Below are 26,301 nucleotides of genomic sequence, written 5' to 3'. Positions count from 1 at the left end.
TGTGTGGGCCCTGCCGCCCTGGATTGTACTCAGGAACTAGTTACTAGTATTTACGGTGGAATAGTACTAGAGGCGGAGCTACCCGACTGTCCGATAATGATACTTGCGCAAACTGGGAGCGGATAGAAGCCTAGAAGATAATTATATGGCAATATAAAGATACTGGCAAATGGTAAGATGTTGAGATTTCACAAGAGATATTGACCCTGGAGACTGTTCCGGGGACCAACCTTAGGACTCTACCTAATATCAGCACACCAGCCCTACACCCACAAGGGACCCATGCTGGTCATGGGTGGACCCTGCATAGGCGATCGCAATGTTGACCCATAAACTAGCCTTATACTTGATACCTGGCCAGTAAACGTTCGCTATCGTCCTAGGACAATTAGGCGACTCGACTCTACAATCTCTGTATCCAAGCTTGATACGCACAGCCATTGCTTAAGTGGATATAAAGCAGGGAAAAATAACCACTTAGTGGACATTCCCGCGACGACGCCCGAGGAGAATCCTTGGCATCAAGAAGGGGATGGAAGGTAAGTATGTACCAACCTCTGAGACTTCTAAGCGACAATAAGAAGGCATTACTGGGTGGATGTGCCTTGCCTGAGCGATTGATCGTTCCGTGGCATTTCCTTCCTACGAAAGAATGGAATAGCAACTGAACCCATCATCTACTCGAAGAAGATCGACAGAAATTGACTACGGGGACAACATTGTCCGAATTATTGCGATTGAACGATGGTACGCACAGCGAGCGTTTAGTAGAACTATTTCCACGAATGGTAAGCATCATGTACATTAGGATACCAAACACTAGCATAATTGAATAATGACATTTGGTCAGATACATGGCCAGACTGGTAAAGAAGCCTGGTTCCAATCAAGGGTGGAAGTTTATAAAATTGAGAATGGCAAGGAACCTCAAGTGCGGCAGTGCTGATAGGCCTTGATGCATACATGATTACCAGGCTCGTTAGTATAGGCTATTAACATTAGACCGGTTCCTTATGCTTCTTTAGTTGATTGAGAGAAATGTTTGCATTCTTGAACAACTCAAATACTGCTGGGAAAACACTGCTCAAGGGCTCAAGGGCACCATACGAGGGGCATATGCGACGGACGGAAGTATATCCTCATCCTTGATTTCTGCCTGCACACAAGGCTGACTGTAATACCGAGCACACATACCACTTCAATTAACTTTTCAGCGTTATATCAGCTTGCACTTTACACTAACTACCCCGCACCAACTTAGGTTCTGCGGTCTAATGATTGAACGGCTCCTTCGCACGGAGGAAGTACCGGAAAGTGTCCGGCCGACTGGACGCCTCCCTTCACTGCATATATCTCTGCAACCCCGAAAGATTAAATGTCGTAAAAACTATAGCCTACCCTGGACCAGCAGGATGCATCTGGTAGTGAACGCCCTCCGAACCCTAGCCCTCGCGGCTCTGGCAGCCCCGTCGCTTGCAGGCCATTGCCCTCAAGATTCGCCTAGAGCCAGAACCAAAAACGGAACACTCTGCGGCGTGCGTCTGCCTTCATTCTCCCAGAATGCCTTCCTGGGTGTCCCATTCGCCCAGCCGCCGGTCGACGACCTCCGACTACGGCACCCCGTTCCCTACAATAAGCGGTACAAAGCGTACCCTGCAACGTCGCAACCAGCCAACTGTCCCGGCTACGCCGGATTCGAAGTCGGCATTGGCCCGTTGAGCGAGGACTGCCTGTACCTCAACATTATCGTTCCGGACACTGCTTCCCCGGCGAAGCCACTCCCCGTGCTAGTCTGGTGCGTTTATTCCTTTCTCAGCTGGAGTTGAGGCTGACCAGTACAGGATCTACGGCGGCGGCTTCACAGCCGGCGGCGTCGCCGACCCCAGATACAACATGTCGTATATCGTCCAGCAGTCCGCCGCAATCGGCAAGCCCATCATCGGCGTGAGCATCAACTACCGCGTCGCGGGGTGGGGGTTCCTCGCGTCGAGGGAGGTGCTCGCGGCGCGGGCGGCAAACATCGGGCTGTATGACCAGCGGCTTGCCCTGAGGTGGATCCGCGAGAATATCGCGGCTTTTGGCGGGGACGCAGAGAAAGTTGCTATCTGGGGTGAGAGTGCCGGGGCGTTCAGCGTGGGGTACCACCTTGTGGGATTCGACGGGGAGAATGAGGGTCTGTTCCGCGCGGCGATCATGGATAGTGGGACGATGCTGGGGCCGGCGCTTCAGGATAAAGAGCTTATTGTCGCTGAGGACGGGTTCCAGGCGATGTATGATAATGTTACGGAGACGGTGGGGTGTAAGGGTGCGAGCGATACCTTGGCGTGTTTGCGGACGGTGCCGTATGAGGTGCTCTTTGAGGCGTTTAAGCCGCAGATATACACGCCTGTTATTGACGGGGAGTTTATCACGCGCAAGCCGAGTGAGACGCTTGCGCTGGGTAAGGTTGCAGACGTCGCGGTGCTGGTTGGGGCGAATACGGATGAGGGGACGGCGAGTTTTTGGGGGCCGAGGGGGACGCTGAATACCACTGCTGATGTTGCTGCGTATATCCATACGCTGAACGGCGGCGGGTTGAGCGACGATGAAGTTGAGGAACTGCTGGCGCTTTATCCTGATGATCCTGCGCAGGGTTGTCCGTACGGTACTGGTTCTGAGCGGTTCGCCAGTCAGGGCTGGATGTACAAGCGAGGGGCTGCCATCGCGGGCGACATATTCGTGCATGCTGGGCGACGCGGGCTGGTGGAGTACTATGCCGGGAAGAACCATGCCAAAGACCAACATCGACAGAGGCCGGTGTACAGTTATCGGTTCGACCAGCCGCCCTGGAATGGGATTCTGGAGCTGATTGCCACGGTACCGCCGGTTTACAGCACGCACTACGCAGAGCTCATCTTTGTGTTTAACAATCCGTCTCGGAATCTGTCCAACTATATCGGACCGTATCCGTCCTATCATCAGCTATCGGAGTTCATGTCCCGGTCTTGGGCCTCTTTCGTGCATGACCTGGATCCGAACGGGCACGCGGTGGACGGTGTCCCATACTGGCCAGAATATGAACTGTCGAAACCGCAGAATATCGTCTTCCGCACCGTGGGCAGCGTCAATCGTAGTGGGAGCTATGTGGAAGATGATACCTATAGAAAGGATCAGCTGAAGTGGTGGAATGCTCACTGGTCTGCATTGAGATGTTGATCTTCATCAGCACGTCAGAACCCGATTAATCAAGTCAATCAGTGAAAACAAGATGTTCAAGTCTCAAAGTGATCAATGGCCAATTATCGCATTACAATGACAATGTCCTAGTGGTGTAGCATAGCATAGCTAAGCCTGCTAAGCAACAGGCTAGTAAGACGCCATGACGTTGCCTGCGCACGGGCAGGAGGACAGCCGATCTGCAGGCTGACAAGTGCCGGACAGAGCTGAATATCAGCTCATCCCAATAGATGCCTCCATTTCCTTAGCACGTGGACTATCTCCAGGTTATTCTGGCTGATCTATTACGCATCCCTAGCACGGAAGCTTGCGCGTCACACATTCGACTCCATTGCTTGCGGAGTACTTAAAACCCGTTAACCCCATCCTATCTTCTACCAGTACATCACACTACATTCCATATTGAACAAAGATGACAATCCCAAAGTACGGCGTCTGGGTCGCCCACCCAACACGCTACACGGGAAGACCGAAAAACAAGACCCCAAGTCGCCGCACATCTACCTGTCCTTCACCGACGGCACCACCACCAGCAGCAGCAGCAGCAGCAGTAAGCAGTACCAAGCGGCCATCAACGTCAAAGCCGCCGACAAGGACACCCGCCTCATTTTCTGGCTGAATCGCGCCTCCCACCATCCAATCACCCAGTCCCTATCCGCCATCGATGGAGAAATCACACTCCTCAACATCAACACCCAGCCGCAAGGCCTGGATTCCATCCGCACAAAAGGCCTGCTCGATATAGCCGCAGGCAAAGTCATCCCTCACGACATTCCCGGGCCGAAAAACGACATCCTCGATTCCCTCGATATTTTGGGGGTATTGAATAGTCTGATAGTAGTAGAGGCCCCTTCGGTCATGCGGTGTGCTTCTTTGGTTGCAATGGTGGAATCAGTCGGAAGCTGGAGGACTCGCAGCTGTGGTGGAGATGGAGAGTCTCTGGTAGTCATGTTTCTGTGTATCTATTAAATCCAATTGACATGTCTTGAACGATCGAATGGCTTCTGTTAATGCGAGGACTCCAGCACTCCTCCGCCTGCTATATGTTGGTTAACGACCTATCCTGTGTCAAGTCGTTAGGCTGGCTTGAGAGACTCCAACAGCCAAGCGAAGGGCAGGAGCTGATACCCCGCCAGACTCACCAGATCAACCCTGGCGGAGACAGGAGAAACCCTGTGCAAAGCGCAGTTGTTTCAGTGAGATAAACCCTCTGCACTCAGGCACTCAGCCCACCTGGGATGTCGAAACCTGAAACGTCCGATGTACACCAATCTTAGACAAAGACCGCGTAGGCACCGAGGGTGACTTTCCATTCAGCTGCTCCGTGCTCTCAGTCATGAACTCCGCAGCATCATTTCTCGCCACCGAGGTCGTGGTTCCATGACGGACGTCCTGGGGGTTGCTATTGGTCGGATCGTGGAGAGACTGCGAGGTGTTGCTTTCAAGGTCACCCAGGGAAAACTGGTGCTGGCGCTTCCTGCTCTGGGGCCGGAGGAATCGAAGATGCGGTAAGAGGAGCCATTGCGACTGTGGAGGATGCGGAAGAGAGGGCGGAGGGTGGCGAGACTGCCGGCTGTGATGGCAAGGCCGGTTTCGATGTTGGACCAGATTGCGATCTATATTGTTAGTATTCTTGTTTTCTTCCAGAATGACTGCCTTAAGCTCACCTGGACGGTTGCATCTGTATTCTGTTAGAGATGGTCAAATGGGATAGATGAGGATGACTCACAGAGGAAATCTTGATCGCGGATGGTTTGGACGAATGGAATCCGGATTATAATGGCAACGCTTGCTCTGAAAATATATTAGCACTCGTCTTGGAAGGCAACAGGCATCGTCGAAGGCGCGAGAGACTTACATGCACGCCATGCCCAGGAGACCCGCCACTGCAATCTTAGTCTGCTTGTTCATCTGCAGATTGCGCACGAGCAAGATAGGCAGCAGGCCAACAGTCAGGTCGAAAATCGCAGAAGACACGCTGAAAAGGTACAGCATGATGATGATCGCGTCGACATATCCGCATTTGCCGGAGGTATCGCCGAGCATCCGTGTCCAGAAATAGGATACCGGCGAGCATTGGATCATTATGTAGACGAAAAAGATGACGCCAACGATGACCGTGAGCGCGGTGACTGCGTACATAATCCGCCTATGAGACGGACGAACCATGACGCGCAGCAAGAAGATGGCGACGGATATCTTGCAGAGAATGGACGAGATGGCGTAGCCAATGTCGCAGAGGAACCAGTACTAAAGACGTCAGCGAGGTCTGAGTCTGAGACATTGAAGGCAGTACAAACCTCCATAGCGCGTGCTCTATGCTCTGGGGTCAAATCGACGAGATGCTTTCCTGTTCCCCAGAGAGAACCTCCGATCATGCATCCGGAAAACATGACATAGAATAACTGAAAAGTCAGCATTGATTTCACCCAAACTCTCAAAAAATGAAGAATACCATAGAGAAGATCATGACTGTATCATCCCAGCCAAACGCCTTGACAATGCACAATCGCACATAGCATCGCAGGATGACCGCGATGCTCGCCACCGTCAGAAAAGCGGCCGCCACTCCACGGACCGCGGCACTTTCGTCCACCATGACGGTGGTGCAAACGTAATCAATCGAACAGAATAACTGCGCTAGACTCAAGGATTTGCAAGATCGCTGCGCAAACTGGAGCTACTGAGCATGCTAAAGTCACTAGAGGGAAGGGCGCTTTTGAATACTCCCGGACTCAAGGTCCTCGGCCTTGGGAGGAATTAGGTTTTTGCACGGATTATGGCAATACTTTCTGTGGAATATCTGAACCCTGTACCATGTTTGAACTGGACCATTTTTGGATTCGCCACCAGTAGCCGTTTGCCTGGCTTGCGGGCTTTGCTGTTTGAGGGTTCTCTGGTGGGCCGTCCCATACGATTCCATGGTTAAGCCCCGATCTATCTTTTATGACCGAGACAGCCCACTGACTACTCCGATCCAAATCCGCAACGTCCTGAATTTTGACCACTCATAGCACCCATGCCATATATTTCCACGTGGCGAGGTCCTATAACCGAGCCTTAAGTCACATTTTGGTGTAGCTGAACGGAGCTGACGTCCGAGAACCTGTCTACCGAATCAGGAACCATGTCCGTGGCCAATGGTGTCTTGACTCAGAAGCTTTGCGAATGGGACCCATGGATTGTATGTGTTCTCGGCTGTGACAACCGGCTGTGGAATTTTGCTTGATTGCTGTTTGGAGTTGGCAATAGGAGGGGATCAGCACTTCGGGGTGGCAGAAATAGATTTGATCGCACGATCTATAGAGAGATCACGGCAATGGTCTCTTTCTTAGGTTGAAAGGTGAAATAAACTCGGCTAGGATTAATAGACAGTGTACGAGTCCTCCGTCAGTTAAGGACCTTTTCAAGGTGTACCGATAGAAGCCCTAGTTCTTAGATATGAACCCTCGTAGCAATGGCTTCTTTGCCCTCTCAACAAGGACTCTATCACAGTGAACCAGTGAACCTGGATACAAGGCCAAAACTAAAATCATAATGAGCTCAAGGACCTTTGGCTAGCCGCTAGCAGATAATATATTTTTCAGCTCATCTTAACCAACCATGGATGTAACCCTCGCACGCAATCCTCAAGCTCGGGGCACGGGTCTCAAAAAGAGGAGCAGGAGCTGGTAAATACGACCTCAGGACTATATCCCCGAGGGATTATCAGACTCTTCCTTTTCCTCTGGAGTCTGAGCTGTGTCCAGCCATGAACAGCATAATCTCCCATCTCGGAAAGTGTACTGACATAATCAGGTTTCACCATCTGATTGGCCTGTTCGGCTATGACATCACTGCCGTCTACACTAGACCCAATCAGGCCGTAGCTTGTATACAACCCCGACAAAAATAGAGTAGACGCATGGATATCAAACAGAATAGCGAGTAACTTAGCGCTTACACATGCTGACTGCCACTGTTGGTTGATACGATGGCAGGACGGGGAAGGGATATAAGGGGTTCCCTCCCGCGAGTCTCGTTGCGTTGATGCGTCTTGAACAAGGTCGAAACAGCAGTTGATTCAGGTGAGGAAATGCTATTGTATCTGCTCGATCCAAGATGCTAATGATACAGCGCAGTCAAAATGGCGGAACTCTCCAAAGAAGCAATCATCCTTATTGTTATCGTCGGCTGCGTGGTTTCAGTCCTGATCGGCTACTCTATCCATTACGTCTTCACGAACGGCTTCCGCGATGACCAGACGGAAAAGGACATGACGTACGAGCAGAAGGAGTATATGCGGGGTGTGAGGTTGAAGAATATGGAGATGCTGGCTGGGCAGGCTAGAGTGAAGGTCCCGAGGGATCCTTGACGAGTCAGTGGGAAGGTGTCATAATGAGGACAGACTTGCTGGACAGGTATCCTCTGATGCGTTTAGCGAGAAGGTTGTTATTATGTTGTCCAGATATCATGAATGATAGTAAACCCCATCTGGCAAATTTTGACATGGCATCATAGAGACATGCCAATAGTCAATCGGGACAATGTCATGGACCATTCGCCACGTCTTTGTCTTGTCATCAACTCGATTCCGAGAAAACTTCAAGAAGATCTGATCAGGACCCCGATTCCACTTGGAGATGTCTAGATCACCTAATGGCCCGGGATCATCTCGCGGCCGGAAAACACAGTAGCCGTGGATCTCTCACTCCCCGAGTATTGTCCTTCGGAAATGGTACGCATCCGAGTTAACTCCTCGTGCATAGTGCTTTCACCTCCGGTTTCTTCCAATTTTATAAAAGCTTCCGCCAATGTTGCACCCGGTGGACACTTCCACGGCGCCTGCACTGTAGGTGCCTTTTCCAATAATTCCTAGGCTCTTCGACGCAGCCACGGGTCACGGCACTTGAATGCCGTCAGAAACAACGAGAGACCAGCTCCCATTTCAAAAGGTGAATGGCGGTTGTCTTCCATTCGGGCCAGCCGACGCTTCGAGATGTACAGCGGACTGTTCAACTACCAGCCGGAATTGGGGCATATAGGCGTCGTATGCGGTCTCCAGCTGCTCGGTGCAAACGGCGGCAACGATTGATGCGGCAGCGTGGAAGGAAAGCAAGAGAGAAGTCACGCTGCTAGGAAGCTGTGACGGATCAGACAAGTTAACTAAGTTGGTGTAGGCGCGGTGCTACTCTGCCAGCCGGTTCTGGATATCTTCTTGTTTGTTCGTGAATGCTGGGGGAATAGGGCCTCCGTGACCGTTACCCTCAACAGTGCGCTGAAAGATCATGCCCTCTGCCGCCAGAGCGGCCATTGCGAGACGCGCCGACCTGAGAGAGGGGGATGTGTTTCCGATAAGACAGCGCATTTCATCAAGTAGGCCACTCACAGGAACGCCTGAAATACTCAGCGCAATTGTGCACAGTGGTAGGAAAATAGGGAAGATCGTGTCTCCCAAAAGAGCCGAGTCTGGTCGAGAGCCCAACCTAGTCCCACCTGCCCGCAGCTCGAAGATAAGACTGACTCCCTGCTGGTACAGTCGTAGCGCGTCTTCCACTTGCCTCTGCAGCGTTTCTATGCAGATGAACAAGACTCAGCTAATCAATGCTATATTGATATGAACACTTCCCTGGTCATTTCGCCTCAGCCAGACAGGATCGAAGCAGGGTTCCGAGTTCTCAAAGAGGGCGCTGCTGGCGTTGACGGCGTCTCACACCGCAGGGTCACTTCGACATACCTGGGAGACAACGCCGCCCCAAAAGTCGATGTCAAGTCCCCGGCAATGAATGACGCACGTGTTGGGAATAATGTGCGAGGCCCGTCGCTCCCGCCATACACCACTCGGTACGAGCGAAAGCGGGCGGTCTAGGACCGGGACCATACTAGATTCTGATGTTGAGGCATGACGTGATGGAGCTGGGCTACTCTATTCGCATTTGGGTCCTGTACTGCTGCATCGGATACAGTTGGGCCTTCCCTCCCCGAATTTCACTTTACAGGTTCTGGGATGGTCAGTGTCGGCTGAGCAACAGGGGTCATCCTAGGAATCGCACTTGCAAGTCGTACATCCGTTCCGCGGGCGAATTGGCACGTAGGAGGTTTTCGCCAAGCGGATCTTTGTGTCTTTCATTGTCCCGTGCATCAGACTTAAGCCATGGCTGATAGGGGGATAAGTTAACTAATGACAGATAATGCCTGACTCAGCTGTCTTAACAGTCAAAAGACTAGAGCAGATAGGGTTAGTGTTGTCTATTTTTATCCTCATATTCTCGTTAATATTCAGCATTGTTTCATATAGCTCTGTAGTAGAAGTACTTCTATCTCTTCTGTAAACATCTCTTCGATGACCGTTTAACAATGATTCAAGCATAGGACATCTTGGGTGACATTGTCATGTTGTTCGCAAATCGTACCCCACACTACTGCCGTGTAAAAGTATAAAGCTGCAGATCCGGGGTAAGATGCTCATTGTCTAGAGGAGGATTCATATGACTGCATGTAACTCCATCTAAGTAGACGTTACACCGCAGATACGAGTGGGGGTCATCTCCGACGCAATTCAACAGCCGCAGGAAATCCATCGTATCATCATAATGTAATTCCCAGACGAGCTGGATACCCGGGCCAGCCAGACAACCCCGTCTGATGTTAATGAATTTATATATCTGAAGCTATCCAAATCAACCAAAACAATGTATTTTTATTAGATCTAGCTAGTACGGCGTGTAGGGCATCTCGGACGCTGAGGCGGCACGGAGCGAGCTCTGCGTCTTACGCTGCCCGACGGCGGGAACCAAAAAGCGTCGTGGCATTCTCCCAGACCGGCTGTTCCTCGATAATGGGACCAAGTTGCTGTGTTGAGGAACCTAGCCGAAGACGCAGAGGCGTATCCCTCCTCGGACGATGATCCCGAGCCCAGCTGGGGTATGATTCCATACCGACGGCGCTGAGCGCAGCTAACCAGGAGATCGAGCAAGATAACTATGTGGTGTTCCACTTTCATTTCGAGCATCTCCTCAACGACAACGGCGTGTGGCGGCCGGGGATCTACGCGATCGTCGCCTTCCACGGCCAACAGTACATGGATCAAGCCCGGGCACGCGTGAACGGGAATAACAACGAGGGCCAGAACCGACTGGACGAGCGCCACTCCGGCTTTCCTCGTTTCTGGACCGAGCCAAATCTGCCGGGCCAACGATTCCGCTCCACCAAGGCCTTGACGGCTCTCGAAGTCGCCGCTGCGTGCGGCCAAGAGCAAATGTTCGACCTGATCCGCGACGCCGGAGCGGATGAATCCGCCTGGACTCGGACTCAGCCTTCTAGTGAAGGCGTCGACGACGAACGGTCGAGCCAGGAGGCAACCCCATCGTCGATGTCGACCTCGTCACCCGTCCACGAAGCCATCTCCGCGGGCCACCGCGCCATGCTCCACAAACTTCTCAATCAACACCACTACTCCCCAAACTACCGACCGCTAGCCGCGGCGCCGACACTGGCCCTTCCCCCGCTCTCCTAACGCCCTGGCCTGCTGTGATCCAGACGACTCCAAAGTTCGAGAATGTATCACCGAGCTGCGGGACCACCCCGATTTCGATCCTCACGTCCGCACCCCTATCTTCGAAGTCCACCCGCTCCATTTCGCTGTCGCGCGTCACAGCCCGACCCTCCTGTCCTGGCTCGCCCTGCCGCTCCCGTCTGCGGCGCCACTGCCCTCGGACAGACGCTGCTTCACATCGCCTCGCTGCCCCTGACATCCGAGGCCATCGACGACACAAACCCCGACGTCGGCCGGAGCATTCATTGCGCCAGAACTCTCGATGCCGCCTGGTTACCGCATCCCAGGCCCAGTCCCTTGCATTTGCAGCCACAACCGCGGTCCCGGCTCAACCCGCTGCGGCCCCGCGCGAGGACACCATTGACGCCCGCCGAGCAGGAGGCCCAGTTGGAGACACTGCGCGTCCTGGTCGATGCCGGCATTGATGTCCGCGCGCAGGATGTCGATGGGAACACGGCCCTGCACTACCTGGCGGCGACCTTGAATGTCGACCCCCGCGCAATGCAGTTGTTAAGAGATATGGACGGCGGCGAGGATGTTTACCGCCATGTCTTAAATCGGGAGGGCTTGTCGCCGCGGGCCTTGTGGGAGGGTAGAGCTGTCCAGTAAATTCTTGTATATGTAGGCCATATATCTGCCAATATAAAAGATATAAAATCACAGTAGTAAAAGGATTACATGTCTCTTGTATTCCCACTTTTTCTACGCCACATGATCCAACCTCGATCCTTAATGGCATTCCGGAGCCTTTCAGGCGTCCGGGAAGGCCGCAGCGACATTATGTCTATAAGTGCATCTATCTGTTCAGGTATGAAGCTGATGTACCTTATACGCATGCAACTATAGGTGCATCTCATGCTATAGTGATAGGTCATAGGAATTATACTTATAATCCTGCAGATATAATGTCTTGAAGTGTCTCTTCACATTATAGACTCCAAGTATTCTTTTAAGTATTAAAGAGCATATAGATAGCTTATCTGCTATTACCTTTCTTTTAATAGCACCAAGCTTTTCCTCCCATGCTAATATAGTTAGCTGCTCTAGACTCTTCTACTTCTTAGCTAGTGGACTAGCTAAGTTAAGTTATCTCATAGCCTTTGGTCATCACAAAAACCACCGAAAGTCCCTTGCCTTCGGCCCATCCCTCAACCTCTCCGTCGGCACCTCCTGCGCCCGCAAACGCACCCCATCCCTCCGGTCCCTCCGCTTATTATCAAACCACATATAACACCCCAGCAACGCAGCCAGACACGCCCCCGTGGCTCCAAACGCCGCAACAGTCACCAACGCAGGCATGTACTTGGGCTTATCCCGCGCGCGGAACACATTGCTACTCACCAGCCCCATGAGATTCGCCAGCGGCACCCCGATACTCGTCAGCAGCACGCGGCGCCCTTCGTCCGCGACGTTGTTGTTGTACCAGGTGCTCAGCAGGACGGACGGCGCGGACGTGCCCCAGGTCATCATGAAGGTGGCGAAGTAGGCGAGGCGGATCTGCGCCTGGACGTCGTCGATGGAGGCGTAGATGATGAAGCCGGTGAATGTTAACAGAAATCCCAGGACGATGAATGGGGAGCGGAGGCGTGCGGCGTCGGAAGAGAATGCCAGAAGGAGGAGCATGATGGCGCCCGTGACGTTGGGGGCGACGGTGTAGAGATTCGTTTTGACGGTAGAGTAGCCCAGGCGCTGGACGATTTGCGGAAGAAAGAGCGCGACGCCCTGGATGGGAACGCCGAGGCAGATTTCGATGCAGAGGAAGGCGTAGGTGGTGGGATGCTTGAAGATCACAAGGGCATCGCGGAATCGGAACTTGTCGTTGACAATGGCGCTGGAGTCAACCTGAATGCGGTGAAAGGCGAGGGCCTTTTCATCTTCGGAGAGGAATTTGGCTTCGGCGACGCTGCGCGGGAGGTACCAGAAGGCGAAGATGGAGAAGAGCACAGTGGCACCGCCTTCGACGATAAAGAGGTATCGCCAGTTGGGGATGGAGGAGCCTTCGATCTGGAAGACGCCAAAGGCGATCAGGCCCGAGAAGGCGTTGGCGATGTTGGAGGCGGCATAGAAGATGGCCAGCCGGCGGGCGAGCTCGCCGCGTCGGTAGAACGTGGTCAGGTAGTAGATGACGAGTGGGAAGAAGGGGGCTTCACACATGCCCAGGAACCAGCGAAGAGCGAAAATGCCCCCAAAGTTCTTGGTTGACGCCGAGAGCAGGGTGAAAGAGCCAAAGCAGAACATGAGGATGGGCAGGACGCGGGCCGGACTGTAGCGTTTACCGAGCATCGCACCGGGAGGCGCGAAAATCACGTATGGAATAAAGAAGATGGACAGCAGCAGGTTGTACTCGTTGGGTTTGAAGTTGAGATCTATACAAGTCATTAGTTCGATCTCTTGACGGGCAATGTGGACTTACCCTTGCTCATTCCATCTGTCTCTGCATTTCCCAGGTTTCCCTTGTCTAGCGCATTGAAGAGATCTGATCAATCAGTATCATGATTTGCCTTCCACTGGGCAAAAACTCACACATCACGGCGAGAACAGGAAGTAATCGCAGGTCCAACCGGCGACAGAGAGCCCGTTCGGCCTTGTGATCGACTACTCGCACAACATCCTCCACCACTCCGGGCGCAGAGCCATAATTCTTCAAATTGTCGCCGTTCTCATGAATGGACTCATTTGCAGTGGATGTTTTTGTATCGTCTCGAGTTGTGTCGGACATTATATTCGACGCCATGGTCCTATCGATGGTGAAAGTTAAGACGGATGGTGGAAGATATACACCACTCGACGTAAGGGGCACACCGACTCTTCGGAGGGTTATCAATCAAGGAAATAACATGCAAGGGCAGATATATATCAGCACGATTGAATCATCGCTTATCATTTTGCTTGCCCAAAGGCAGAGTATCATCAGCCGCGCGATGTTAAGATAAGCAGATAACATGGTGACACGGATCCTTGAAGATGTAACCCCCACGCTATTTCTCCGCATTATCCTCTGCAGAAATGATCAATCATTCGTTGGAGAGCACCTAGATGAGGGGAAGATGGATGGCTGGACGAAAGCGGCGATCCCTGTGAGATGAGGTTGCATCCGTGAGGAGAAGTCGGTACTTATCAGCACAGTCCCTCTGTAGCAGGGCACTTGGCCTGACCTTGTTAAATATACATGTTTTCTTTAGCTCTGTCTTGCTATTTCTATATTCTAATAGTTAGCCCTTCCTTCGTTAGCTCGTACGCGAGTGACAATTCATATAATATCCAGAAAAGAAGAATTCCACGTATCGCACATGAGGAGTGTGCTTGAGATCCTGTGAGCCAGGTTAACCGAGGTATCCGTGCAGGACTATACAAGTTCGGAAGAAAACCGCCTCAAGAGACAGAGACGCGACTGAGGCTAGATAAGGTTAACTTATAGGTGGAGTAGTAAACATTTATACCATCTACTAGAGAACATGCAATAGGAGGAGCGGGGGGTGCACTTATAGACCAAAAATATTGATATGAGATTGGTGATACGCTCTCCTGGTCGTCGAATGACAATCATAGTGCATTGTAGAGCTTTAATTGAACCTCCTGTTTCAGACGATTTTAGTGCTTGGTAAGAAGGATTAGCACTATAAGCAGAAGATACTCTATCACCATGCTCTTCCTCTGTAGACACTGCGGCAGTACGGGTCGCAAGAGCACCCAATATCATTAAACTGATTCAGCAGTTAAGCTGGTTAGACAGCTAGCTGGATCTGCTGCATGGCTCATAAGTCTACTATATCTTACATTTTGTCCCTGCAGTTCCAAGACATCTTCACTGACTCGCCCAAGCTTTCTCTTGAGCCGACTTCACTTTGACAAGGTATTATTTTAGCCAACTCATCTGTCCCTGTCTGAATGTAGACCAGGTGAAAGCATGAGTGTTCTATATCTAACCAATTGTTAAAGGTAGAACTGATAGATAGCACATCCAATGGCACATACAAGGAAAATAAAGTGAGTGTGTTTAAGTATGATCTCTTTGACTAGGATCAATGGATGAGCACTATGCCGCAGTAAATATATCAATCAGCTAGGTGTAACTATTTACCAAAGGCTATACAGGTAAAAATCCTTTGTGAAGCTAAAGCTTAGTAAACTCTGCAGTTAATATTGTGTATAGATAGACTAGTTAGGTATGCATCTTCACAATATGCGTATGCTGGGCCAAGGTGATGTTATCCCTGTGTTCTATGAAACTACCTACATTTTGAAGTAAAGCGTAACCTAAATCATGAATTTAGATTTGCAAAGAATGGTAGCAGAAAAGTATAACCAGAACATGTATGTATATTCCCTTTCATAATTTAAGAATATTTCACAATCTGTATCTACCTAGTGTTTTATGAAGCTGCTGATTACCCCAGCACTATCGTCCCACGCAATGTATATATTACTACAGTACAATTAGAATCCTATTAGGGGTCGTACCCTTTGCTGCATCCCAATTGCTATATATGTGTTGCAGTATATCAGGCAAGTCTGGACATATGCAGCTTATCTGATGTTGTATGTGCGAATTCTTGATTACAAAATGGAAATGAGAGATGACTGTAGTATGACATGGGGCCTAGAAGTAAAGGATATATAGAGAAACTGCCAGTGGAAGATTCTTGGCCGAGTCACAATGCTGACCTCTTGCACTCCGAGTCATAAGATATCTGTAGCCAGAAAATTGACACCAAACAGTATTGTTACTCTAAAAATTCACAAAGACCTGGAACCATCAGCGTCAGATGCCAATGATATTTCTCAGAAAGGGTTGTTATGGTTGTGGGAGCGCTCTACCCTTGCCAGAAGCTGCTCGTCGTTATGCTGAAGGGTTCATATGTGCCGGTTCTCTCCTTGCTCAGCTTGAATGTCCGAATACTAGAGCTAGAATAACTGGCAGACCATGCACTGCTGTTGTTCCAGTTTGTTATAAGTCTAATTTGTAAGCGTGATATGATAGCAACGGGACGCCATGCTGGAGTCGACGCTCCGCTAATGCCTGGAGAGGACCTGTCTGATTAAGAAGACTAGTAATTTACGGCGAGAATATTTTGGAGACCTCCGTATTAAACTACACGTTATTCGGAAGCGCCATGCGCCACGGCAAAGGCTATGTTGCAACAGGGCAAACTTATTCTGAGACAACGGACAAACAAGTCCGAGATTGGGACATCAGCCTCCATGCAGGAGATCATTGATGTTAGTTCGGTGAGAGCCCGGGCCTAGGTATTGGGAATCTCGACGAGCTCTAGAATAATCGTATACGTGTTCCAGAAGATGCACGCCAACCATGAATGGTGCCGATATGCCAAACATAAGCCACTAAGGTAGCTGAAGACCGGTGAGATCCTTGCAGGCTTTGACGACGACCTCCTGCAGATTTTCGTCCCTTGTCACTTCAAGAGATTCACCGATCTTCTTCTTGGGCTCAAAATAGACACCGGTGAGACTTTGATCATAATCGCCTTCGGCCAGCATGACGTATGTCTCGACACCATCCTCCAGCTTGTCGGTAGCACCTTGACCTCCAAGCTTGGTAGCAACCCATCCAGGATGGACAGCCGTGACTGAAGTGCCCTTAAACCGCCTTGCCACTGCATTCGCAAGAAGCATAACATGAAGCTTCGAGTCGCAGTATGCTGGGAAATCCTGGAATTCCCTTTCCCCACGCTCGAACCAGAAAATATCCTTCACGCTCGTGTTGGCTTGCTTGTGTAGGGTGGAAGCAATAAAGATAAGGCGCTTGGGTTGCTTGAGGAGACAAGAGAGAATATAAGGTGCGGCCACGTTGACGAAGACCATAGCCGGCACGCCAGTATCTGGCGTCTTGCGGAAGGGGCCATAAAGCAGTCCGGCATTAAGAATGACGGCGTCAAAGGTACCAATTGTGTTTGCCTCCTCAGCCAGTTTGCGCGTCTCTGCCATGCTCGTCAAGTCTGCAATCAGCACGCCAGCAGCGCCAGGGCATTTTGCCTTGGCATCCTCTGCGCGCTCTTGGTTACGCGCATGAAGATAGACGGTGTGATTCCGCTGAACCAGCTGACGGGCAGCCTCAAGGCCGAAGCCATCCGTAGAACCGGTTATCAGGATACGGGCCATTTCACAGAATTGGCACAGTTGAAAGAGAATAGTGGTAACTAATTTTCGACGAGGGCACAGAGATGGCCAGTTGGACAATGAATTTTCAAGGCTTCAGCAAGGGGAGTGAGAACGGAGCTGATTTGAGAAATATTGCCCACTCTGTAGTGATAGAAGGAAAGATTTGGAAATGCAGGGTTCAAGATACTCTATAAAAGGTGGCTAAAAACTTGCGGACCGACAGCAACTTGGAAAGCCGAGAAAGCCGGAGACAGCACTACCACTCCGGACTGCTTGTAGGGTTGGCCGTGGGCGTGGGTCAATTCGGAATGCCCGGGGGACTTGTAAAAGGCCGGCAAGGCCAAGAGCCCTTTTAACAGGCGTTGTATCCCCACCATTTTCATACCAAACCCCTGACAGTGATAGAGATGATTTTCCCTTATATCTCAGCAACCACTAGGCATTTTGAATCGATAGTTCGTATTTAGATAGACTAGATAGTAGGCTATCTAGCAATATCAAAATATCCCAGGAAGCCATACAACTAGTAATAAGTAAGCAAAATATCATTACCCAAAACTGAAAGCACTGCAACCAATGGTTCTCACCGAATCCGAATCGGGTTGGGGGTAGGGAAACCGGCATCCGTGCAAATCTCTACGTTACGGACCGAACCCGAACCACGGGAGTTCAATGAGGGTTGGAATCGATTTTAGAGGTTCAGTTTACTCAACTCTATCCCCATTTGGGACTGAAAGTATGCGGTCATCCACAATCACTCCGTGGATCCTGGAACAATGTTTCTGCACCAATATGCTTCCATAGCGCCACATCGAGAATCTCGACTTTGTCTCATATGTGTGTACTAATTGCGGTGCATATGCATAGTGTACTTGTGGAGAGCTGTCATGAGAAGGCTCACTGATGGTCTCTAGGGGCACTGCACAATATTAATAATGTCCTGCTTGTGTCTCTGATGATAAGCTAGAGTGATATGTATGGGCTCTTGGTATATATACAGACCAGCCCTGATCATGACAGTCATAAAGTACAAGAGACCTATAGCTACTATTCTGGGGAGAGTTTAACTTTAGCAGTGGCTTTGAAGTATCTAATACTACTAATAACTTGGGAGAAAAGTCCCACTACCGTAGGTGACATGACTACAGGAGTGATGAAGGTATAGTTACTAAACTAAAGGGTCCAAGGGTGTGTATTAAGGAGATACATCATACCAAGGCGCAAGCGTAATGCACTCTTTCTAACAGAAATATTCTTAAACTATGACAGGGAATATACGTATATGTTAACACCGTTAGTATTTATGTATACGCCATAGATACTGACCCAACATAATCAGCATCCGTTACAACCATGTCCTCCCTAGATATCCCGCATCCTCCACTGATCTCTCAATGTTTCCTACGCTCTGTAAATACCAGGACCCGACTTAGTGTTTTCTTTGTTATATTAAAGCAGGCTTTCCGCGCTTCATGGGCGAATGTGTAATTCCGTAAGTAACTATCGTACTGTGACTCTAGACTGGCAAGACACATATATCTATCAAGTTCTTGCCTTGACTAGGCCTCTATATTAGTTTGCTTATCTTAGTAGATTACGGCCACTATATCATTGGTCTACTGTGTCACAACTGCCGGCATTATATACTCATCCTTCGCTGCAGGACACTCTTGTCGACCAGTAAGATAAATCAGCAAATCAAACCCATCTATAGTTAGCTAACAGATCAGCATACTTCACTATTACCGGACAGCATCAAGCATCCCTTCTCCTCTTAGCCTCACTCTGAATCTCCTCCTCCGCTCTCCCCTTCCACTTGTCCTCCCATCGAGACAACGCAGGCCGATCCTCAACCACATCATCACTCGCCCACTGCATCCTCGCCTGGTCCAGAGCCCTGTCCGTCTCATTATCGGGACAGACGATGTAGAACGACCCCCTCTCCATTCCCTTGACCAGCTCCTCCGCAACCTGACTAGGAAACCACGCCCCCTCCATCTTCTTGATGTTACTCTCGTCCGTAGGCCCGACATTCCCCATAAGGCCTGTCCATGTCCACCCGGGAATCAGCAGGTGCACCGAGATATGAGCCGTGGCGGGATCCGACCGCAGATCATGGGCCAGATGCTCGGTCAGATTCTTGATGGCTGCCTTGGAGGCGTTGTACGCCGGGTTGGCGGCTCCGGGCGGGTTCGTGATGCCTTGCTTGGAGCCGGTGATGACGATCGATTTGGGAGTTGGCGATGAGCTGGTTAGCAGCGGAAGGAGCGTTTCGAGTCCGTTCAGAGGGCCGAAGACGTTGGTGTCGAATGTCTGTTTGATTAGCTGTAGCCAAGTATGGGCATGGGATGAATTCACCTTCTTCCAGTATTCAGCGTCAGCCCATGGTTTCAGCCGTCCTGCCAGCTCACTCCCCGCTTTGTATGATTTTCCGGCATTGAGAACGACAAGATCGAGGTCGTTGAATGTCGAGCGGATCTGTCTCGCGATATCCTTCCAGGCGTCCCGGTTACCAACGTTGATGGTGTAAACCTCTGTTTTCACGGAGGAGTCGAGAGCAGACAACTCGCTTTTGGCTTTTTCCAGATTGGCGGTGTCGATATCGAGGAGCGCCAAGTGCATGCCTTTGGAGCGGCAGAGTCTGGCGATCGCGAAGCCGACGCCGGATGCTGCGCCGGTGATGAGGGCGGATTTCTGGGGTTGGATGATGGCAGCCATTGTGTCGATCCTGTTGATTGAGCCTGACAGAAGGAACCAGGGAGGATAAAGGGACGCTGCTATGTGATTATATGTGATCATTTTGTACCCCGCATTGTCATCAACGGAAATAGCGGAGTTAGCCTCCTCGCCCTTGTACCGTGGAAGATGATCTTCTGAGCCATATCCGTATCTATCTCGAGAGTAACTATCTTGATCAATTCTCTAGAGGTGAACGGACGCCATTTAGAAGATGAAGAATGCGCTCATCAGCTGCTGAGCAAAAGGAGCTTCACTCGGTGCAGGATCAGGATCTGGATGTCCTCAGCCAAGCCTCCTTGATCCCGTCCCCAAATTACCCCGGACCAACGGCTGAATTGGAATTGCGGGGAGTGGATGCAGCATCATCCTGCATGAATAGATTATTGCCAAGTCCTTCATCCTCCAAGCTGGGACCATTTTATCCGTTTAGCCTGTGGAGGAATCAAGGGACAATCCGGGGGAATGGAGTGTTCCTTGATCATGCGTCTCTATTTAACATGCTCCTCCTCGATTGAGGCCAACTTTGCTATACGAGGAAAAAGTTAGGTTGAAGTTGGCCGAACCTGCAGCTCAACATGGCTACATTCCTGTCTAGGGCAGTCGCTGCTCTTCTTCTACTCCTCCAATTCGGCACTGTCTGGTCACTTCCTCTCGACATATCCCTTGGGGCAATGCGGGTTCAAGTCGTCGATCTCACTGGGTGGATATTTGGACGACCATGCCGCAACTGGTCGAGCCCTACAATCTGCCTCCCGCTCCATACGTGAGTCTATCCTAACGTGCAATAACCTCATCTGATGCGAATAGAACTCGTCGACCTCGGTTTTCAACAATTCCACCATCCGTCAAACTATCCACGTCACGCTCGATGCGGACAGCATCCGCCTACGACTCTCAAATGTCTTTGGGCTGAACGATCTGGCAATCACCAGCATCGCCATTGGCCTACCAGTCGATCAAAAGACAGGGACAAGCGCTCTCCAGCCAGGGTCAAGCAAAAAGATCCTCTTCAGCGGCAACGAAGATATCACCATTCCGAAGGGAGCACTGGCGGTTTCAGATCCCATCGATTTTCCTGTCACGGCGCAGTCGACTCTTCTGATTGATATCTACCTCGCTCAAGGGCAGCAAGGCAATGCCATCACCGGACACCCGGGAAGTAGAACCACCTCCTGGCTGTCTTTTGGAAACTACGTCGGGGCGAACAATCTGACCGATCCATCGGTGATGAGCGTGGATCACTGGTAGGTTTTCACTTGAATGTATACTACGGACCCAGCTAATTCAGCGCAGGTACTTCATCAGCGCCGTCGAAGCGTCTCTACCTCCCTCCGCGCGCAGCTTCGCCATCATCGGCGACAGCATCACCGACGGCAGGGGAAGCGACACCAACGGCAACAATCGGTGCGTTCTCGTTCGTGCACCATAGACCATATGACCTAGCTAATGATGCAGATGGCCCGACCTCCTTCTCGCCCGCATGCAAAAACACCGGTCAACCTCCTCCATCGCCCTCCTCAACCAAGCCGCCGGCGGCAACCGCATCCTCGCCGACGGGCTGGGCCCCAACGTCCTCAGCCGGCTCGACCGAGACGTCCTCGCGCACTCGGGCGTGCGCTACGCCATGATCTTCGAGGGGGTGAACGACATCGGCGTGGCGAGCGCTGATCCCGCGACCCAGAAGCGCATCGGGGATAGACTGCTCGTTGCGTTTAGGCAGATCGCGACAAGGGTGCATGCGGCTGGGATTCCGATCTTCGGGGCGACGATCACGCCGTTTGGGACGCCGGTGGGGTCGAACTATACGCAGCCGTACTCGAGTGATGAGCGGGAGAAGACGAGGCAGCGGGTGAATGAGTTTATTCGGAGCAGTGGGGTTTTTGATGCGGTGTTGGATTTTGATAAAACGCTTAGAGATCCGAGGGCGCCGGGGGTGTTGGCCGAGGAGTTTGATTCGGGGATCATTTGCATCCGAATGTCAAAGGGTATCAGGCGCTGGCTGATCACTTTCCGTTGGAGGTTTTTGATTGATTTGATTGGTAGGAGCGTGCTTGTTCATTGATCAGGTGGATATATATCTACCATCTATGTACTTATCCCCTATGGTACAAAGACAGATCCTTTGCAGTGGCTATCCCATCCCTTGGGCGACGTAAATACCGGGGCCACGCTGTTGTTCAGTGCCAGGTTGATCAGGGTATTGCCTGTTACTGTTAGATCTGTCCGGTCTGTCCAGTTCATCAGAGATCAACTCACCATGAGGTTTGTAGTCCGGCCATCCATACTTCCGCAATCCATTGTGAGGATCTTTGGCAAAGGCAACCCATGCACCTGCAGATATTAGTCTTAGTTACCAAGTCCCGAACTGAAACCCCCTACCTTGGATGTATCGGCTAGCTTTCACCTCCTGCGGGGTAGACGGAATACTCAGCGGAGACATGTTATACGTTCCAAACACAATAGGTACTTCGCCTAGTCTTCGTTAGTCGGGACCCTGACCCTCACTAGCTTTCGGTACTCACTTGAATGGTAAGCCCCAAGCCACGGCACCGGACTCAGATTGCTCCAATACCCGTGGTACAGATACCTCCATGTCGGAATCCCTTGTTCGACTTTGAGTCTGTGGTCGTTAGCCCAAGGTCAACCCTGGAAACTTGGGAGACATACAAAGCAGAGTGCTGAACGGGACAGTTAAAGGTCGTCTGTGTCGCCGCAAAGATCACCGTCTCGTTGATCGACGCAGAGCTAAGATTGAAGAAGGCCGCGCCTTCGCGATCATTGTTACCGATGAGAGCGGGCTAACATGTCAGACAAGTCAAAATTCAAGCGAAGGCTGTACGTACCACCCGCGCGCATTTGCCCTGTTTAGCTCGCGCAGGGTAGTCTGCAAAAACAGTGACGTTGTCTTGTACCGGAGCAAAATTGTATGAGGCTGAAGATAGCTCGGCGACGATTTGCTTAACTGGTTTCTCCTGCATGCAGCGCAGCGTTCCCCTGCCTGATCCGCAGCCAAGGGCGGTTGATAGCTTATCCCAGTTTTGGTGGGTGGAGTCGGCGCTGGTGATTATGTCTGCTGCGCCGGCCTCGATGGCGACGCCGTGGACGAGGGGATTGTCGGGGTACTACGTCAGCAGTTAGATATGTTGCCAGAATGAGGAAACATAGAGACTTACCGCGTAGGTATACATGTCCACCGAAGCTGCACCGGCCGACTGCCCGAACAGCATGATTCGAGAGGGATCGCCGCCGAATCTCTCGATGTTGTCGTGGACCCATTGGACCGCCAGTCTCTGCTCCGGTTAACCGTGCTCGATGGAACAGGGAAGTGACAAACCTGATCCAAAAGGCCGACGTTCTGCTCACCCCGGGGTAGATCAGGAGAGTTGGGATACCCGAATACCGTCACGCGGTAGCTATACCATGAGCACTGCCCTCCAGCTAGTTAGGCAGGTAAACCTACTTGAACGTCACGACAATGATATCCTCGTTATCCTGGACCAGATTGTTCCCATCGTAGAATGTAAGTGCCGTACCCCCTGCGTAAACCCCCTCCGTAGATATACATCATCACCGCCTTCTTCCCCTTGGCCTTCTTATGCTTGGCCGCAGGTGCCCAGACATTAATGGACAGACAGTCCTCGGACATGTCTGCCGTGTTCCACGGGTTGTACGGCAGCACGGTCCAGATCGACTCATTCGAGAACGAGAATTGCCCGGGACACGGGGCCCGAATGACGAAGCGTCGAACACGCCTTTCACCCTAGACTTGCGCACGGCGGGTGCGAATCGGCGCTCGCTAACTGGCGGTTCGGCATAAGGGATACCCAGGAATGTGCGGACAGTCTCGGCCGAGTTGTTGTAGAAGCCGTGGACGATGCCGCTGGTTGTTTCCACTTGGAGCTCTGAAGTGGATGCTGCGGCCAAGGCCGCAGAGCCTAGGAGGCAGGAGACAAGTATTTTAAGATTCATCGTGTGTAGCGTGTTGGTTACAGAACCTTGGGTAGTGGGCAACGAAGAAAGTCATTATACCCGTCGCCTACCGGCCTGACCTAAACCCCCTTAGTCGGTTATTCTCAATCCCTGCCTCTGTGGGGAAATTGCGGAGAAACCAATGAATACTCCGCATACCGATGACGAAAGGATGCAAGATACGGAGGATATTATCCCGAGTCTACCTATTTACCGGCACGTAGACTGCGGGGAGGTTGACCAGAGTGAAGCATCACTCCGTACCCAAAGAGGAAATAATCAGCAGCCGGCAGTTCGGCTCAGCACTTCGGCTGATATCAATTTGGCGGGGTTCCTTCATGGACATAAGCTTGAATTCGTCAGGATTGCAGTAGTTTCTTGAACTCTTCTAAAATACCATCCTCCTTCTCATGTTTGTACCAGGACATGGAGACTATGCGTGGCTTGGGAGATCAATGGCGCTCAAAGAAATGGTACAGAAGCTTTTCCGTTGTATGCGGGTTCAGACAGGCTACAAAGAAATCTTTGTGATTCATATACAGCTACCATTATAACCCCTGCTGCGGGAAGGAGTTGCCAATCAGGTTTCTATTCAAAGCAGACATAAGTCTAGACGATAAATGATATATATCAGCATAGAAGACGAGCCTACAACCGTCTCCCACGCTTAGCCACTCCTCTCTTCTTTAACGCATTCCCCTCTTGCCGAGCAATCGTCGTCCCAGGCCCAAAATCCGGCTTCCCGCCCAGTGTCCCAAACTCATCGCCAATATAATTGCTAGGCTTAACACCAGCCGCAAAAGTCTTATTCCAACCGTCCAGAATGCCCTCCACAACCTTAATCCCCGCGTTGTAGATATTCTGCACCGCAGGCCCAAACGCGCCCTGGTCCGCATACAGCAGATTATCAATCGCCGACTGACCAGGATACGGCCTCTCAAAGTCAGACGCCGTGCGCATGACGATAATCCGGGAGAAATCCACGCGGCTGTGCGACGCAGCGCGCAGCAGCGCCTCGAGCGTCGCGTTGTCCTCCTGCGCGGTGCTGCAGTACACGCCCGTCCCGTTCGTCAGAACACTAACGGTATTGTCGAAGACGTCGTCGAGGATCGTCCCGCTGAAGTAGACGTCGCTTGTGGAGACGTCGCATTCCACGACTGAGGGGGCCTGGGTGCCCGCTGCGTAGGTGCCACTATCCGTGACGTACTTGGCGCGGTAGGCCTTGGCGGTGTCGGAGTCGGCCAGCTGCGCCGTGCGGGCGAAGGAGGCGGCTAGCGAGCGCAGCTCGGCGTTGACTTCGAAGACTTCAGTACCGTAGATGCTGGCGGGTATTGGTCGGGTGCGTGGGCGCCCTGGGGGATGTAGGGGGATGTGTAGTTTGGTCCGAGATCGCGGATGTCGATCTCATACTGCAGCGCAACTTGCACGGCGTACCGGGCGAAGGTGACGCCGTTGATGGTGGCGACCTTGGGGTTGACGCCGGCGATGCCTGCGATCAGGAAGTAGGTGTGCGTGAGGTCGAAGAGGTGGGAGAAGGCAATGGAGGAGACGGTGACGGCTGCGTTGATTTCGCCTTCGCCGGTGATCAGCTGGCAGATGCTGTAGTCGGCGGTGCAGTAGACGTCAGGGTAGACGGGCGAAGCACCAGGTACAGTGATATTGTGCGCAAGGAGATCAAACTCGGGGATCTTCCACCAGACCGCGGCTTCAGGTTTGAACTGCGCATGTGAGTAGCTGTCATCCTTACAACCCACATGACATACCATAGAGACGATGAACACCTTAGGCGCAATCTTGTGAGGATGATGCTGAGCTACTGGCACTGGCGCTGGCTTAGGGACTGCTGATGCCAGCACGCAGCCAGCGAGCAGCAATCCTGTCGCAATTGATTTGACCAGTTGCATTATGAGGCCGTCTACTGTTCTGACCTTCGTCTTCACTCTTTCGTACTGCACTGAGGCCTACCCGTCACGGCATCCGACACGGTTATATAGCTGCAAATTCTGCAGCGGAAATTGCGCGACATGAGCCTTTGATGGGATCTAGGAACAGCACAGTGGATCCGATTCCACTATCGCAACTTTTTCATGAGTGATCTGCATCGATAGCGGGCGCCATTAGTCAATGGGATCCATTCTGTCGTGCTTTTGGGTCGGATTGTCGCCAAACACCGTCTTTGAAGTGCTTATCTTCATATCGGTCCGGTTTTCAATTGGCCTTTGAAAAAGTGGAGAATTAACACGGCACTCGCCGGTACGCGAACAGATTTATCGTGACTGGAGATAGATAGAACTACCGACAAGATATCGGGACGGGAACTTATCTTGAAGGACTTCTTGTTCCTGGAAAATGCTTCACCTATCTTGGCTCCAAGACCGAGCTATCCTGGATGATAAAGACTTACTTCCAGCAACTCCATACTCCCATATATGCTGATTTCATGCAAAATGACTAAATCAAGGTCTGAACGACGTCTGGTGATAAGAATTTGTGCTCCGTACTTGGATCAGATTTGTTAATCTTCACCTTGAGTGAATCATAGACACCTTCATCAAGCATATGGAGCTGGATGAACCTACAGATATATTAAAAGAAAGGAGCCAGAAGTCTCCACTGATAAGAACTCTTAACATCTACTTTATATGAATGGAGTATAGATCTGACTTGCCTTCCCTTTCTCCCTCCCCACGCACCTCCGACTCTTTATAGGAGCATTAATCCTA

General features: G+C 51.4%; 10 protein-coding genes across 10 annotated transcripts; 4 read left to right on the top strand and 6 right to left on the bottom strand.

Moving 5' to 3' along the window:
- Positions 1 to 1,412: 1,412 nt before the first annotated feature.
- On the top strand, positions 1,413 to 3,195 carry P174DRAFT_363433 (carboxylesterase; the record flags this gene model as incomplete). The annotated part of the gene is made up of 2 exons (XM_024821920.1): positions 1,413 to 1,795; positions 1,842 to 3,195. 2 exons carry the CDS (start codon positions 1,413 to 1,415, stop codon positions 3,193 to 3,195), a joined length of 1,737 nt encoding a protein of 578 aa, XP_024686575.1.
- Positions 3,196 to 4,440: 1,245 nt separating this feature from the next.
- P174DRAFT_415762 (putative PTH11-like integral membrane protein) lies at positions 4,441 to 5,815 on the bottom strand (the record flags this gene model as incomplete). Its single annotated transcript, XM_024824437.1, has 7 exons — positions 4,441 to 4,608; positions 4,668 to 4,832; positions 4,884 to 4,897; positions 4,946 to 5,010; positions 5,075 to 5,466; positions 5,517 to 5,621; positions 5,672 to 5,815. The coding sequence occupies 7 exons, from the start codon at positions 5,813 to 5,815 to the stop codon at positions 4,441 to 4,443; spliced, it is 1,053 nt and encodes a 350-aa protein (XP_024686574.1).
- A 1,356-nt stretch (positions 5,816 to 7,171) lies between these two features.
- On the top strand, positions 7,172 to 7,737 carry P174DRAFT_436381 (uncharacterized protein). Its single transcript, XM_024826027.1, has 2 exons — positions 7,172 to 7,283; positions 7,338 to 7,737. The coding sequence occupies exon 2, from the start codon at positions 7,343 to 7,345 to the stop codon at positions 7,568 to 7,570; it is 228 nt and encodes a 75-aa protein (XP_024686573.1). The 5' UTR covers positions 7,172 to 7,283; positions 7,338 to 7,342; the 3' UTR covers positions 7,571 to 7,737.
- Positions 7,738 to 8,483: 746 nt separating this feature from the next.
- On the top strand, positions 8,484 to 11,359 carry P174DRAFT_499727 (uncharacterized protein; the record flags this gene model as incomplete). The annotated part of the gene is made up of 9 exons (XM_024830922.1): positions 8,484 to 8,622; positions 8,778 to 9,039; positions 9,162 to 9,205; positions 9,412 to 9,433; positions 9,632 to 9,651; positions 10,066 to 10,119; positions 10,152 to 10,539; positions 10,674 to 10,755; positions 10,853 to 11,359. The coding sequence occupies 9 exons, from the start codon at positions 8,484 to 8,486 to the stop codon at positions 11,357 to 11,359; spliced, it is 1,518 nt and encodes a 505-aa protein (XP_024686572.1).
- Positions 11,360 to 11,857: 498 nt separating this feature from the next.
- P174DRAFT_398482 (putative MFS transporter) lies at positions 11,858 to 13,810 on the bottom strand (the record flags this gene model as incomplete). The annotated part of the gene is made up of 3 exons (XM_024823838.1): positions 13,274 to 13,810; positions 13,164 to 13,226; positions 11,858 to 13,116 (listed from the first exon to the last, which is right to left on the bottom strand). Exons 1-3 carry the CDS (start codon positions 13,482 to 13,484, stop codon positions 11,858 to 11,860), a joined length of 1,533 nt encoding a protein of 510 aa, XP_024686571.1. The 5' UTR covers positions 13,485 to 13,810.
- A 2,002-nt stretch (positions 13,811 to 15,812) lies between these two features.
- On the bottom strand, positions 15,813 to 17,006 carry P174DRAFT_436380 (putative short chain dehydrogenase/ reductase). Its single transcript, XM_024826026.1, has one exon. It carries the CDS (start codon positions 16,868 to 16,870, stop codon positions 16,094 to 16,096), a length of 777 nt encoding a protein of 258 aa, XP_024686570.1. The 5' UTR covers positions 16,871 to 17,006; the 3' UTR covers positions 15,813 to 16,093.
- Positions 17,007 to 18,493: 1,487 nt separating this feature from the next.
- Positions 18,494 to 19,838, bottom strand: P174DRAFT_436379 (SDR family NAD(P)-dependent oxidoreductase). Its single transcript, XM_024826025.1, has 2 exons — positions 19,229 to 19,838; positions 18,494 to 19,183 (listed from the first exon to the last, which is right to left on the bottom strand). The coding sequence occupies exons 1-2, from the start codon at positions 19,586 to 19,588 to the stop codon at positions 18,626 to 18,628; spliced, it is 918 nt and encodes a 305-aa protein (XP_024686569.1). The 5' UTR covers positions 19,589 to 19,838; the 3' UTR covers positions 18,494 to 18,625.
- Positions 19,839 to 20,091: 253 nt separating this feature from the next.
- On the top strand, positions 20,092 to 21,671 carry P174DRAFT_508338 (SGNH/GDSL hydrolase family protein; the record flags this gene model as incomplete). The annotated part of the gene is made up of 6 exons (XM_024831450.1): positions 20,092 to 20,249; positions 20,294 to 20,372; positions 20,417 to 20,853; positions 20,903 to 21,013; positions 21,065 to 21,556; positions 21,629 to 21,671. The coding sequence occupies exons 1-6, from the start codon at positions 20,185 to 20,187 to the stop codon at positions 21,669 to 21,671; spliced, it is 1,227 nt and encodes a 408-aa protein (XP_024686568.1). The 5' UTR covers positions 20,092 to 20,184.
- Positions 21,672 to 21,740: 69 nt separating this feature from the next.
- On the bottom strand, positions 21,741 to 23,578 carry P174DRAFT_499722 (carboxylesterase family protein; the record flags this gene model as incomplete). The annotated part of the gene is made up of 9 exons (XM_024830921.1): positions 21,741 to 21,940; positions 21,989 to 22,081; positions 22,132 to 22,229; positions 22,277 to 22,407; positions 22,453 to 22,731; positions 22,783 to 22,899; positions 22,944 to 23,022; positions 23,143 to 23,300; positions 23,369 to 23,578. 9 exons carry the CDS (start codon positions 23,576 to 23,578, stop codon positions 21,741 to 21,743), a joined length of 1,365 nt encoding a protein of 454 aa, XP_024686567.1.
- Positions 23,579 to 23,902: 324 nt separating this feature from the next.
- P174DRAFT_465672 (purine-nucleoside phosphorylase) lies at positions 23,903 to 25,564 on the bottom strand. The gene is made up of 3 exons (XM_024830543.1): positions 25,342 to 25,564; positions 24,892 to 25,296; positions 23,903 to 24,862 (listed from the first exon to the last, which is right to left on the bottom strand). Exons 1-3 carry the CDS (start codon positions 25,480 to 25,482, stop codon positions 24,227 to 24,229), a joined length of 1,182 nt encoding a protein of 393 aa, XP_024686566.1. The 5' UTR covers positions 25,483 to 25,564; the 3' UTR covers positions 23,903 to 24,226.
- Between the last annotated feature and the right edge of the window lie 737 nt (positions 25,565 to 26,301).

The sequence above is a fragment of the Aspergillus novofumigatus genome, assembly GCF_002847465.1.
Source record: "Aspergillus novofumigatus IBT 16806 chromosome Unknown P174scaffold_1, whole genome shotgun sequence".
Taxonomy (NCBI): domain Eukaryota; kingdom Fungi; phylum Ascomycota; class Eurotiomycetes; order Eurotiales; family Aspergillaceae; genus Aspergillus; species Aspergillus novofumigatus.
The sequence above is the reverse complement of the archived record's forward strand: the minus strand, read 5'-3'. Positions and strand labels throughout refer to the sequence as shown.